This window comes from Lontra canadensis, unplaced genomic scaffold (genome assembly GCF_010015895.1).
Source record: "Lontra canadensis isolate GAN:19392208 unplaced genomic scaffold, GSC_riverotter_1.0 scaffold61, whole genome shotgun sequence".
NCBI lineage: Eukaryota > Metazoa > Chordata > Mammalia > Carnivora > Mustelidae > Lontra > Lontra canadensis.
In genome coordinates this window covers 1,254,299-1,269,640 of record NW_022631055.1, presented here as the reverse complement: position 1 = coordinate 1,269,640, position 15,342 = coordinate 1,254,299, and the positions used below count along the sequence as shown (strand labels likewise).

Below are 15,342 nucleotides of genomic sequence, written 5' to 3'. Positions count from 1 at the left end.
TTTAAATTAACAATACAAGAGAAGATAGTAAATTACCGATCTTCAAGGTCTTTATGTTCCACCTCGAGATTTTTGTGGGCAGACTTTAGAGTTCCATGCTTAGCGATGAGAGACTCATACTCTGAAGCCTGACGTTCATGAAGAAGTTCCAGCTTTTCATGATCTTTGATCAGAGAATCATAGAGAGATTTCAGGTCTTCTCGCTCTTTGATTACAGCTTCATTTTCATTTTCTAAGGAAGACTGCTGGATTAGGAGTTGTGCATTCTGGTTCATAAGTGAAGTACTTTGGGAATTAAGGGTAGAATTTTCAACCTGTAAGAAAGTATACTGTTTATCAGACCTAAGAAAAATAGTTATCTTGTTCTTCTAGAAGATGCAAATATGTGGTATGTGTTTATTACAGATAAAATAATTCTCCCATGTTAAAAATTATTTAAAAATAAAATTCTAGGTCTGCCTGGGTGGCTCAGTTAATTAAGTGGCTACCTTTGGCTCAGGTCATGATCCCAGGGTTCTAGGATCGAGGACCGCATCAAGCTCCCTGATCAATGGAAAGCCTGTTTTCCGTCTGTCCGCCACTCTACCTACTTGTGCTCTATCTCTCTGTCAAATAAATAAATAAAATCTTAAAATTCTAATGGCAACATAAAAAATGTAAAAGATAACAATAACTTAAGGAAGCACTACATAAATCACAGCAGATATAGTCATATTATACTGAGAAAATTTGGTTTTTAGTATTTAAAAGAACAAATTATAATTTAATATTATTCATTTATATTATTTAATATCAATATAAATTTTATATTGTTTAATATTATTTATATTATTTAATTTAATATTCTTTTGAGATGCATATCATATGTACGTTTTGGGTTGAATTATTTTAAATGAAGGTGATTAGAAACAATCTGTATTCCACTCATGAAAAAGTACAGAATTTAAAATGCTACTTTATCACTTTCTAAAACTTAAGAGGCAACAGAACTGAAAAATTACTTATGAAAATTCAACTGGGAATTTTCTTAGGCGTCTACATTATATTAGTATATGTTTTACCATTTGGAAAAGAGTTACAGAAAGAACTTTCAGATTCAGAGATGGAATTTTTTTCTTTGGCTCTTTAAGACATTTCAAAGAGTTGTACTTTTCCCAACCTGATCATTCTGTGTGAAAAGACACTATAGTATTAAGTGCAAGATGGATCCTCTGCACTAAGGAAAAGTCTGAAGACAAAACTTTCATGCTGTGTTGTTTCCTAAGAACCAACAGGAAAGCTATAAAAATGAAATAAACAATGGTATTTGCAATCATACTCCACAGCAAGGGTTCCTACTTGAGCAATTACAATCAACTTGTGTGAAACAGGTGAAAAGGCCATTAAGTAAATTTAAGTGAAATAAAGATAAAATTATATTTTAAATAAATAAGTATTTCACTTTGTTTATTTATTCTTTTCTTATGCCAGGCCTTACTGGCTGGGGGTGCTGCCGCTCCCCTGGCTCCTTGTGTAGCTGTCAGGGGCTCCACTGTAGTCCTGGGTGTGCCCATAAATATTTTAAATAAAAAATTTTAAATATATTTTTATATATTTTAAATAAAGGTAAAGTTAGCTTTATTGTATGTATATGCATTGAATGAATTTATTAGTTAATATTTAGAGGCCCTGATATTTTAAATCTTTTTTTTTTTAAATTTTATTTATTTATTTGACAGACAGAGATCACAAGTAGGCAGAGAGGCAGGAAGAGAGAGAGGAGGAAGCAGGCTCCCCGCTGAGCAGAGAGCCCGATGCGGGGCTCGATCCCAGAACCCTGGGACCATGACCCGAGGCGAAGGCAGAGGCTTTAACCCACTGAGCCACCCAGGTGCCCCATAGAGGCCCTGATATTTTAAAAAATGTTGATATCTGGAAGCCTGCATAGCATTAAGTTGATATATTTTAATTTATCTTCCATTAAATTCACTCACTAAGAAACAATGTTACCATGTCTAGTTACCCTTTTTTAAGAGCATTAATTCAAAAAGTTGGTTGAATATCCTCAAATATTACATTACAACCTGAAGCTTTGCATTCTGGGTTTGAAGAGTAGTATTCTGCTCCTGTAAGGACACCGTCTGCCTCTGAAGTGCAAGAATCTGAGCCTGCAAATTATTGTTCTGTGTCTCCAGTTGCTTCAGTTGAGTTTTCAATGCTTGCTTCTCTGCTTGCAGGGTAGCATTCTTAATAAAGAAAACACACATATTTTTAAAAGTAACAAACATATTTCTGTTTAATAGATATTAGAATTTTTTAACAACTATTACCATTAAAATCCAAAACAAAATCCCAACAATCTTGGAAGACTTAAACAGTTCCCCTCTATCCCAAACTGTAAAGAGAGAGTTCACCAAAGAGAAAGAAAGCACTAATACCAAAACCTTACTATTGTGTCTTTATAATGTCTGCTTTATAATGTCCAAAAAATAAAATATTCCATTCTTCATATATTAACACAAGAAACTGGAATGGGTTTATTAGTTATATGGTTTTCATGCTGTTCAAAAGTATGTGGGACTGTGTCTAGCTAATGAAGTGCACATTTTCTAACTGCCCAAAGGCAAAAATACATACACAGGTGAGTGTTGGTCCCAGGGGTAGCAGCAAAACTAATTATTTTAATAAATACAAATTTGGAAGAGAAGCAGGAACAATTTTAACCATGTATTTAAGACATTTAGTTCAAAATTGACCTAACAGATGTTACATATTTTCTTTAGAGATATTTTTCCCCCATGGTATAAAACACTTACTAAGACTCTATTTTATCTATAGGACTTCTGGAGCAAATCCAAACAAAACATACAATTTTCAATTGTCCTAGTACATTTGACCATATTTCAATTTTATAGTTAAACAGTGAATTATGATGCAAATCACAGATCATTATTAATTTAATTTGACAGATATTAAAATGTTTGTCATGGATATTATATTTTTAGGGTTACTTCTAAATAACATTTCATAAAAAATCTGCATAAAAATGTGTAAACAAAGAACCTCTGGAAAACTGAAATAAAACATTACATCCCAAAAGGCCAGAATTTGTTGCATATAATTGCAATATGCATAAAAAGTTACAACTGAATCACAACATATCACTTTTATCATACCTACATAGGGGACAAAGAAATCATTCATTTTATAGGCTTTCAAAGTTACATATACTACATGTCACTGTATAAAAGGCAAGTAATGATTTAACCCATACATTTTATCATAAAATCAAAGGTGAGGAAGCACAATGCTTTAAGATGGGTTTTGATATTTTTTACTTCTCTTGTGTTCATTTATTTGAATAAAAACGGTGAAAAATTTTATACTGGAAAAATAATACTGAACGCTGATATATTTATATACCATCTTGATATACCAAAAAGTGAACCATTTTTCACTTACATACATTAGGTGCTACTATAGTTCAGCTCTTAAGAAACCAAAACGTATAAAGCTCTAATGACAAGTCTGGGTATCCTTACAGTCATAAGAAAAGTTCTATAGTCTATAAAGAATAAGAGATAGAGTAGAAAGAATATCTCAGAGCAGGAAAAGATTTATAATGGAAAAGTTAGGAGGTCAGTAAATATACTGACAAATGCACCCAAATTATTGGTGTAATAAAAGGTTAGCAATCTAATAAACCATTACCTAAAATAAAATGGCTAAAAAATGACAACCAAGTAACTTTTTCCAATAGAAATTTATGAAGTCAGTCAATGGGAAAAGAGATTTACCTTATAGCACTTTTACATACCAGCAAAATTTTCCGAAATACAATTATTAACCCAAGTGATGGAGGTTTGTATCTATGTGCATATATATATATATATACACATACATATATATGTAAATCACTGAATATTTAAAATAGGTATTCATATACAGCTGATAAACAGAAAGATATAAAATAGCTCACTAATAATTTAAAACATGAAAATTAAAATACTTTTTTACTGCTTTAACAAAAATTAAAAGGCCAGTAACATCAAATGTTTATCTAAAAAAACAGGTAATCTATTAGTGGAATTGAAAACTGATGTGATCTTCAAAGGCTAACATGATGACGCCAGTTAAAATTACACAGATATATATATACACACATATATACATATATGCATACACACACACCCTCTGGCCTATAAATTCTGCCATCAGGAATTTACTACCCCATGAACATATTATACATGGATTTTCATTGCAGCAAAATCTGAAAATACATTTATTTAAATAAATTAGGTAATATCCACACTATGGAATAGTAAACAAAATGATATGATCTATAACTGCCTAAAATAGATCCCTAAGGTAACATAATTGAAACATGCAAGTAAAAATACTGTATAGCATGAATCCACAGACGTAAATTTGTAAAAGAAATATACTTCTAGACATACAAATGGCCAACAGACACATGAAAAAATGCTCAACATCACTCATCATCAGGGAAATACAAATCAAAATTACAATGAGATACTATCTCACACCTGTCAGAATAGCTAAAATTAGTAACACAGGAAACAGCAGATGTTGACAAGGATGTGTAGAAAGAAGAGTCCTCTAATACAGTGGTGGGAATGCAAACTGGTACAGCCACTCTGGAAAACAGTATAGAGGTCCCTCAAAAAGTTAAAGATAGGGGCACCTGGGTGGCTCAGTCATTGAGCCTTTAGCTCAGGTCATGACCCCAGGGTCCTGGGATCAAGTCCCGCATCACGCTTTCTGCCCGATCAGTGGAAAGCCTGCTTCTCCCTCTCCTACTCCCCCTGCTTGTCTTCCCTTTCTCACTGTCTCTCTCCGTCAAATAAATAAATAAAATCTTAAAAAAAAAAAAAAAGTTTAAAGACAAACTATCCTATAATCCAGCAATTGCATTACTAGGTATTTACCCAAAGGGTACAGAAACACTGATTCGAAGGGATACATGCACCCTGATGTTTATAACACTATTATCCACAATAGCCAAATTATGGAAAGAGCCCAAATGTCCATCAAATGATGAATAAGAAAGTTGTGCTATGTATGTATACAATGGAAAATTTTTCAGCTGAAAAAAGAATGAAATCTTTCCATTTGCGATGACATGCATGGAGCAAGACAGTATTATGCTAAGCAAAATAAGTCAGTCAGAGAAAGACAAATACCATATGATTTTACTCATATGTGGAATTTAAGAAACATTAACAGATGAACACAGGGGGTTTAAAAAAAAAAACAAAAACGAGGCAAACTAGAAAGCAGACTGTTAACTACAGAGAACAAACTGAGGGTTACTGGAGGGGAGGTAGATGGAGGAATGGATGATATATCTGATGGGCATTAAGGAGGGCACTTATGAATCACCAAACCCTACACCTGAAACTAATAATATGCTACATGTTAACTAACTAAAATTTAAATCTTGGAAGAAGAAAAAAGAAATATACTACTTTTTTTTTTTTTTAAATAACTAGGCTCTAAGCCCAGCATAGAGCCTAACATGGGAATCTGAACTCACAACCCTGAGATCAAGACCTGAGCTGAGATCAAGAGTTGGACGGTTAACCAACTGAGCCATCCAGGTGTCCCAAAAGAAATACACAGATAAGTCATGAACATTCTTCTGGGAAGACTGTTTACAGTGATTACTTCTGGATGAGGAAGTAGGAATCAACATCGTAGGAGATTAATTTTTGGCATTATGGCTTAAAGTTTTCAATTCATGTTATATTAAAACATAACAACAACCGCAACTATTTTACCTGTTAGTATATAAATTTTCTTAAGTTAATTCATCTTTAAAGGATGAATGGTGAATTAGCTTGATTACCTTTTTTTTGACAAATATTTCTCTAACTTATTCAGCCAATATTTACTGTGTCAGCTATCTGCCAGGCTTAATTCTACATACTGATGGCACAGTGGTTTAAAAATAAGAAGAAAAGAAAAGCCCCTGCTGTCAAGGAGCTTTTATTCCAGTGGACAACCAACAGATAAATAAGCAATATAATTTCACTAGTGAGAAGTGTTATGAAAAAGAAACTTATGGCATGAAGTGTTATCAAAAAGAAACTTATGGCATGATAGTGAATTGTTTAGGTTGAAAATAGCTACTTTACTGGGGAAAGGGGTCAGGAAAGATCTTTTGCAGGAGATATGTGATATGAAGGTTGAATACCAGTCATGTGTTCCAAGTAGAGGATCTAAACATAAATCTCTGGAAATATGAACAAATAGAAAAGGCCAATAGGAACAAATAGAAAAGGCTAATATGACTTCAGTTGATTTACTTACATACTAGGCACTGTTTTGTGTTTTCTAGGTATTGACAGATAGTAATAATATCTCAAGGTTAATAAATAGAAGGGGTGAAGAGTGGTGTGGTCTAAGACCAATAATAGAGGCAGGGCAAAGGCAGGAATGATCTTGAAGGACACTGAAAAAATTGAATTTTATTCTAATTGGAAGGGGTAGCCACTGAATATCTTAAGTAGAAAAGTGACATGACCAGGATTATGTTTTAAAAAATAACTCTGGCTACTATAATAAAAATGGGTTTTAGATTGGGCCAGGAGTAGAAGGGGGGGAGCCTGCCAGTCAGAGGCTATTCTAAAAATCCAGATGAGAGATAATGGTACCTTAGACTAGAATGGTAGGAGCAAAGATGGGCTTGGGTTACATTTTCACAACAGAGTTGACAAAGTTGGCTGATGGACATATATGAAGGTGATGGAGAAAAGTAAGTTAAATTATTAGTTCTTTACTCTTTTACTATGAATCAGTCAAGAAAGTATAAACTAGATTAGATAAACTTCCTAAGTTATATACATAATGATACTTCTAAAAATAACCTTTTCCTACTAAAAATTTAAAAATACTTACATTTCTTTCTACTTCAATTAATCTGTCTTTAACTTTCAGAAGCTCTCTAGTTGTTTCTTGACTTTCTCGCTCCCATTTATTATCTTCACCAGAAGCTGGAGGAGAGCTCTGTACCATTCTTTCTTCATCTTGTCTCTGTTTGAGAGCTTCATAATTCTTTTTCACCTAAAATTTTATTTAAAATATGTTAATGGGGAGAAAAAGAATCACCAAAGTTATCACTTCTTATAATCAGACTCTGCAATGGTCTGGTGAATGTGAAAGACACTATTAAAAAAATGTGATAAATAATATGTATGATTATCACTACTATTATGATCACAATTTATGCTTTGCAAACTGCAAATTCTTTTCTCCTAGAAAATTTAAATACACTCTGCTTATGTGCCACACTCTAATAATATATGGGCCATACTCTCGTAATAATTTCAGATCCTGTTGCTTATGATGAAAATATCACTAAAGAATCGATTAACTGGACATAGACATGTTGCTAAATATTAATAATTATTTTGACCCATCTATAGCTGGATTTAGAAATTTCAGAGATTCCATGTAAAGGTCAGATGAAGACTTGACATACGTAATAATTCCTTCTAAAAAGATACCTAAAGTTGAGGAAGCATCTGGGTATGCCTGCCCTTTTAAGCAGGATATGTTGCCCAGAATGAGCAGTATTAATAGATAAATTAGTAATAACTTCTTTATTCAGGTCCTAATCCACAAATAATTACTGTAATTTACTTAATAAAAAGTGAGCAAGCCAAGGATTTATCTTACCCAGGGTTTTCTGGTATCATTACAACCAAAACCTACTTTAAGAAACTAAGAACTTGGTCATCCTACATTACCAAAATTACTAACTTAATAGCATGCTTCAATTTAAGCTGGTTATTATTATATTTCTCTTGAATCATTAGTTTATCCACGGAGACATTTTTCACAAATTTCTAAATTAAAACCCAAACTTTATATTAAGACAAAAATAGAAGTGTCTAAAATAATTCAGTATCTAAAGCAAACCTTAAGAAAGCTTATGACTCAACTGAGTTAGAAAATGACATGAGACTAAAGATGCCCAAAACAGAATATAATTTAAAGCTTGGCTGAGTGATCTAATAGGTGTTCTGGGATCCTAATTTTCCCCTTTTTAAAAAAAATTTTAATATCCTTTTTTTTTTAAAGATTTTATTTATTTATTTGACAGAGATTACAAGTAGGCAGAGAGGCAGGCAGAGAGAGAGGAGGAAGCAAGCTCCCTGCTGAGCAGACAGCCCGATGGGGGGCTTGATCCCAGAACCCTGGGATCATGACCTGAGCCAAAGGCAGAGGCTTTAACCCACTGAGCCACCCAGCCACCCTTAATTTTAATATCCTAATAACAAATGAATGACATCATTTCCACTCTCCTATTTTACATTAATTTCCCACAGGGTCTTTTCTCTAGGCTTCTAAAGACTATAGACATATGCCATTAGAAGAAGGGGAGTTGAGAATAAAACTCAAAGCTTCTTATTTTTAGTCCATTGTTACAACTAAGTTTCAATAATTCCCCTTTACCTGATGTATCCACAGAATCTCTAATTTATGTTCACATAAAAAATGACATATCTGCCATCAACATTTCTTTGAGGCAGCATACAGGAGGGTCTTGCCTTTTAACCTAATTTATTAACCTCTGCCTTCCAACTGAGATGTTTAGAACTTTTATATTTAATGTGATTATTGATCTGGTTTGTTTTAAAACTGACATTTTGCTCTTTGTCCAATCTGTACTTTTGTTCCTTTTTCCTGATTTTTGTTTTTTTAATGTATTTTTTTTTTAAAGACATTTATTCATTTGACAGAGAGATCACAAGCAGGCAGAGAGGCAGGCAGAGAGAGAGGAGGAAGCAGGCTCCCTGCCGAGCAGAGAGCCCGATGCGGGGCTCGATTCCAGGACTCCGAGATCATGACCTGAGCCGAAGGCAGCGGCTTAACCCACTGAGCCACCCAGGCGCCCCTGTTTTTTTAATAATAATTCTACTTTATCTCCTTTGCTGGCATATTAGCTATACCTTTTGGTCATGCTATTTTAGAAATTACTTCAGGCCTTCAACTCATATTTAACTTTCATATCTTCAAGTGATAAACCTCTTCACATATAGTATTAAAAGTTAGTACAGTCTAATTTCAGTTTTATGGCAGCCTAATTTCCTGTTTATGGCAGGTGGCTGGTCTAATGCCAAAGTGGCTGGAAGTGGAAAATGATGAAATTTTCCATCTCTGCCCCCTGGACTTGAAATGCATATAATCAACCCATACCCAAACTGGCTGAGTAGCTTCATGAAGTTGACTTTCTTTGCAACCTAGATACTGCAGATTAATTAAATCTGGCACCAAATTTTACTTTATTTTTTGGATAATCCTTCATGTAAACTAAGCAAAATTCTAGAATTTCTTCTCTAACAATATATGTTTCATGGTACAAATATCAAAAATGATGGTGTGGGCAAATGGGGAACAAAACCTTTTTCCTTTTCTGTGTGAGAAATACATCTTTGTTAACTGCGTCCTTAGAAACCTGAAGAAATTGGAATGTTGTGTTACTAGGCAAGATTGCATATGAGAAAAATGACCCAACTGGCACATTTTATTTATTTATTTATTTATTTATTATGGTTTTATTTATTTATTTTACAGAGAGAGACACAGAGAGAGAGAGAGAGGGAACACAAGCAGGGGGAGCAGGAGAGGGAGAAGCAGGCTTCCCACTGAGCAGGGAGCTCAATGTGGGCCCCAATCACAGGACCCTGGGAAAATAACCTGAGCCGAAAGCAGATGCTTAATGACTGAGCCACCCAGGCACCGGGTAAATTATATTTAGACTGCAAGAACTATAAGTACCTAATAGGAAGCTGTATCTTTAAACTTCTCTGAGTGCAGCAACTCTTAAAACTATTGTATCCATTGTGGAGACCCCCATGCCTTCAGAGTTTTTGCAAGAGATGATGACTACTATGGAGCATTGAGTCTCAAAGACAGTGCTGCTCCTGCATGCTCAATGTGAATCTCATTGTCTTGCACCTGAACTGTCATCTGGTAGGAATATGACTTTCGAACAACTATAAGAAGAGGGACCCATGATAGTGCCCTGCTATATACTTGTATTTCAAACAGCGTCCTGAATCAAACGATTCTAAATTAGGCCCACAGTAATCTTCTCAGTCTAAATGTTTAGTTGATTATAAAACCATTTCTGGTGGTACCACAGAGATGATAAAAGGGAAAAAAAAAAAAACAGAACATGATTCTACCTATCTACTATACTAATCCTAGGGAATGGACAAGCCCCTTTGATTTCAATTTATTTATGTAAGGGAAAACAGTTGCTCCTGCCCTGCTTATTTCACAGAATAATTCCAAATATCACAAGACAGCAGATCTAAAAGAAAACCTCAAATTATGAGAACAGGTGATTTCTTACATCACACATACTATTTCCCTCTAGTTGGTATCCTCATACCCACATCTCTATCAAACTTTTACCTGGATTTTCAATAGAAGTATGTCAAAGTGAAGTGTCAATATTACATGGAGAGCTTTTCTAAAGAGTAAGACTGCCTCTTCCCCATTCCATTCCCACAAAACTAGTATGTCTCTAACTGCACGGGGAACATGTGCACATGAAATAGAATTGCATAAACTACAGTGTATAAACAAAATATAGTTTGTCATAAACTAAATGACCAAGATCTGCTACTTTCAAATTTAAGAAAAAGGAAGAAAGAGAATATTAATGACAATGCTTTTTTGTTTTCTTACTTTTAACTTTTCTGTCCAAATTTTGACAATTAAAATTCTTTCCGGGGAAATGACTTACTGTTTTAAGTTCTTGGCGCAGCTGCTGGTTATAATTTGTGGATTCTTCTAATCGAGCTTCTAAGGCAGCAATTTTTTCTTCTTTTATTTCAAGGGACTTCTTTAGAGTGGATTCTAATTTTGATTCCAAAAGTTTGTACCTACTATCCAAGTACAAAAATAACATAGTTCATCACTGGAGGCAGATGTGAATGTCAATATTTTAGTTATCTTTTTGAATGGTGGGTTCATAAATATATTATTTGTAATTATTTTTTACAAAAAGGACAGTACATGAATACAGTTTGAAAGTCAATCACAAACTAGGGATTATGATGAATTTTTTTTTAAGATTTTTTATTTATTTATTTGACAGAGTCCTCAAGTAGCCAGAGAGGCGGGCAGAGACAGAGAGAGAGGGAAGCAGGCTCCCCTGAGCAGAGAACCAGACTCAGGGCTCGATCCCAGGATCCTGGGATCATGACCTGAGCCGAAGGCAGAGGCTTTAACCCACTGAGCCACCCAGGTGCCCCATAATGAATTCTTATACATGAGAATCTTGATAACTACACCGAATAAAAACGTGAAGTACATATATGAGAAATTTTATCATTCTGCCTTTTACTCTAATTTATATATACACTTTTTCTGCTTGCTCGGTTTTTAAGTTCATTGAGAAAAGAGAAAAAAATCTCATTCATTTTGGTATTGGCTTGAATAAAGAGACTTTTTTTTTTTTTTGTGAGTGAGAGAGACAACAAACAGGTAGGGAGAAGGGTCAGAGAGAAGAGGAGAAGCAGACTCTTCGCTCAGCAGGGAGCCCAATGTGGGGGCTCGATCCCAGGACCCTGAGAGCACAACTTGAGCTGAAGGCAGATGATTAACCAACTGAGCCACCCAGGTGTCCCAGGAGACATTTTTAAAAGCATTTAATGAATCTAACTTTGGATATGTTGAATGTGTGATGCCCGAATTGCTTCTAGATTGTCTAGATGAAAACGTCCACTAAGAGGAGAATAATGCAGCTATCAGGGAAGATGATAGATGGCAATGCATAGCATTCAGAATAAATGATTAAGAGGCCTGAAAACATAACCCTAGGAAACCATATTACGAGAAGACGTAAGAAAAGAGCTGTTAAAAAAGACAAGAGTGACTGCTTAGCACTCTATTTGTAACTCTACCACTGAATTTACTTCGTTGCATTCTATCTATTTATACACGCAAACACACAACTTAGACTATCTATTCCTTAATGGTAAGAATAACTTAATTATATCTTAAAACAGTTAGAGGGAATGACATCAATGAGAAAGATGAAAAGTTAGACTAATAATTAGGGACATCACCTGAGATTAGCAGTAAAGAAAGGTGCAGATATACATAAATTCCAAAGGGATGAAATGTTAAAGGAATTTATGTCTGTGAGCTTTTATTTTCCTTGTGACACTAAGGCTAACTTAATGATTGAGAAAGAAGCTGGTTTGGTGGCTTAAGACACTTCTTTTTCTGATCTACCAAATTTGATCAGGCTCTCAATTCCAGTTCCCCAAAAAATTTAGTTTAATATATACTGTTAGCTCCATTTCTAATGCTTTCATTATATACAGAAATGTGTAGATTAATGAATGCATCACATCTTGCCTAGATTATTTCAATAGCTTCCTAACTGGTCTCTGTGCCTCCAATTTGTCCCTTTTTCTTTCCTTCTTAAAGATTTATTTATTTGAGAGAGGATGCAGAGAAGGGTAGAGGGAGAGAGAATCTCAAGCAGACTCCCCACTGAGCTTGGAGCCAGATGCAGGGCTCTGAGATCATGACCTGAGCCCAAATCAAGAGTCAGATGCTTAACCAACTGAGCCACCCAGGCGCCCCTGTGTCGTGTCACTCTAACAATTAGTACATCTCTGTGCTTTATTTCCATGGAATGCCCTTCTCCACCTTTCCACCTCACAAATTTCAGTCATTCTTTAAGGTTCAGCAGAAGCATTATCATTTCTTTGATGATAATTTGGTGATCAGCAAATGATAAGAGCTCAATAATACCGACAAGTTGTTTGAATTAAGGTTTGGGAAGAGGTGCCAAATTAATATGAAGTACTCATCTACAGTTGGGTTCTAAGAGGGTCATTTCGGGTAGCTACACAGTATACTGATCCCCGCCCCTAACACCTAAATGTTTTACACATGATGGGCAATAAATTTGTGTGAATAAAGAAATGATGCATATTTGGTATCTATATTAAGAGTTAGTCAACTCAACTGGCCCTTATCTATTTAACTCAAATAAAAATAGTTTATCATGAAACAGCTATATGATTAATCCAATTATGGTTGCTTGAATTCATTGCTAGAACGAATGCCTCAAATTATTTCTATTTGTTATTATAGAACTAACCTTTGAGTTTCAATCTATTCTATTAACTCTGAATATTTTCAAAATTACATAAACAAACCCCATATAATCAGCATTAATTTTTCCTATATACATTTAATAAATACTAGAGTATTAAGAGTTGGTAGACAATAAGATACAAATTGCATTACAAAAATTCCAATGAATTAAAATCTAGACTACATAAAAGTTATTTTTAACAATACATACTTCTAGTCTAGCTGGAATCACATGGCTGACTGGATGCTAAACAGTAGACTACTTGAAAATCTGTCTGACAGACTGTAATTATCATGAGAGAATAAAAATTTTTAAGCTTGTATTGATCATTCTCAAAATTAAAGGGTATATAAAGTAATTTTTTATTGTTTGTCAAGACTTATTTTTCCACATTATTTTTATGCCTTAATTATATCAGTATATTTTCCTTTGTTTCATATTTCTCTTCCATCTCTCTTTAAGTCTACTTTTAGCACACAAAATACATGAAACAACTGAGGCATTTAAGTACACGATTCAAATAAAAAACTAACTTTATATTTCAAGAGAAGGTTTGTTTATTGTTATCTCATGCTACTTTTGCAGGTAATTACACCCTTTGGTCTTTCGCTAGCTGGGTGGTGTCCTGTTTTTCTACTAAGTTGTAACTGTTTATAGTAATATTTTAGCATTTTTTTCTTGTATCAATATTAGGTTGTATTTATCTGGGTTTTTACTTTTTTTTCTTATAGAACTTTCTCTATGGAAAGAAAGGAACCAGAAACAGGATGAGATATAAATATTCTGTATTAGTACAGCAAAGAACGTTTGAGCAGAAAAATAACAATAATTTCAACTGCTTGCCAAACAGACTTAATACTCACCTGTCATCGGTACTTTGCTCATCATGTAAGAGTCGCTCTTTATTTAACCCTATCTTCTCAAGCTCATGAGTTAATTTTTCAAGATCATTATTCATTTGTTGAGTCTTCAATTTTTCACTTACCAAATCCTTATTTTAAAAGGAATGTAAAACTCACGTAAGTGTCATGACCATGAACATCTAACAAAGTTAGCCAAGACTATAACTACCACTATCCAGGAATACATATAATTCAAACCAGGAAAAAGAGAAATGTTGTTGAATTTTTCTTCACCAATAAAAAGTAGTTAAGCAACAAAATAACCTAGTTCAACAATATGGTTTTCCTCTTCTTGTTTTTTGCTAATATTTCTTAACTTTTCATGTTAAAACTGAAAGGAAAAACTCTTTACTTGTGAACACTTTAGGTTTGAAAACTGTAAGAAAAAGGATACATATCCATTAACTTTTTAATAATGAGCTAGGACTTTAGTGCATATTTCTTCCTATGAATATATGCTGGATACCATACCCTTCTTACACCACAAGCATCCGTCTGTCAGTGGAAGAGCCCTAAGATACTGAGCTGAAGAAAAAGAGCACATTCTTAGAAGTTTAGACCCAAGGAACCTGTTGTTCATGACTATAGGACTGTATAACAACAGAATAAAAGCATAAATCTAATAATGGGTCCTTCTCAATGTCTGTTTAGCAGAAATGCAGACTTCCTTAAATGAGTTTCTGCCAGAATTTTAAGAAACTTTTTTTTTTTAAAGATTTTATTTTATTTATTTGACAGGCAGAGATCACAAGGAGGCAGAGAGGCAGGCCGAGAGAGAAAGAAGGAAGCAGGCTCCCTGCTGAGCAGAGAACCCCATGCGGGACTCGATCCCAGGACCCCGAGATCATGACCCGAGCCGAAGGCAGCGGCTTAACCCTCTGAGCCACCCAGGCGCCCTGTAAGAAACTTTTAAACTCATCTTAAAGGACTGCCATGTATATAGTACAGCATAGGATAGCAAAAAAGAGCCAAGCATGCTGTCTTCTAATCTATATCATGTTTCATAGGACCTACTGCCAATCAACTCCTGAAAGTTTCACAACTCTTCTCAACACACAGATCCAAGCAACTACCAATTGTTCAGTGTTGACTCTTAAGTTCAACCTGATTTGCATGCTCAGGCTTAGAGGTCAAAATTCTTTGGATTTTTGGAGTCTGAAAGATCTGGACTCGATTCAAGTCCAATTTTGCCATTTATTAGCTGTGTGATCCTGAGTAAGTTACTTAATGTCTCTAATGCTTTCTGATCTAATGGAAATAGTATCTATAGAGGATTAGTTGTAAAAATTATAGAAATATACATAA

General features: G+C 34.4%; 1 protein-coding gene across 8 annotated transcripts in view; it reads right to left on the bottom strand.

The window, feature by feature from the left end:
- CCDC88A (coiled-coil domain containing 88A) overlaps positions 1-15,342 on the bottom strand; it is a 121,776-nt gene that overhangs the window by 27,233 nt on the left and 79,201 nt on the right. For all 8 annotated transcript variants that reach the window (XM_032877741.1, XM_032877743.1, XM_032877742.1 and 5 more), the window contains exons 16-20: positions 13,999-14,126; positions 10,763-10,904; positions 6,901-7,065; positions 2,064-2,225; positions 37-314 (exon numbers count right to left, since the gene is read on the bottom strand). In XM_032877741.1, coding sequence (XP_032733632.1) covers positions 37-314; positions 2,064-2,225; positions 6,901-7,065; positions 10,763-10,904; positions 13,999-14,126 — 875 coding nt within the window. The remainder of the gene's footprint in view (positions 1-36; positions 315-2,063; positions 2,226-6,900; positions 7,066-10,762; positions 10,905-13,998; positions 14,127-15,342) is intronic.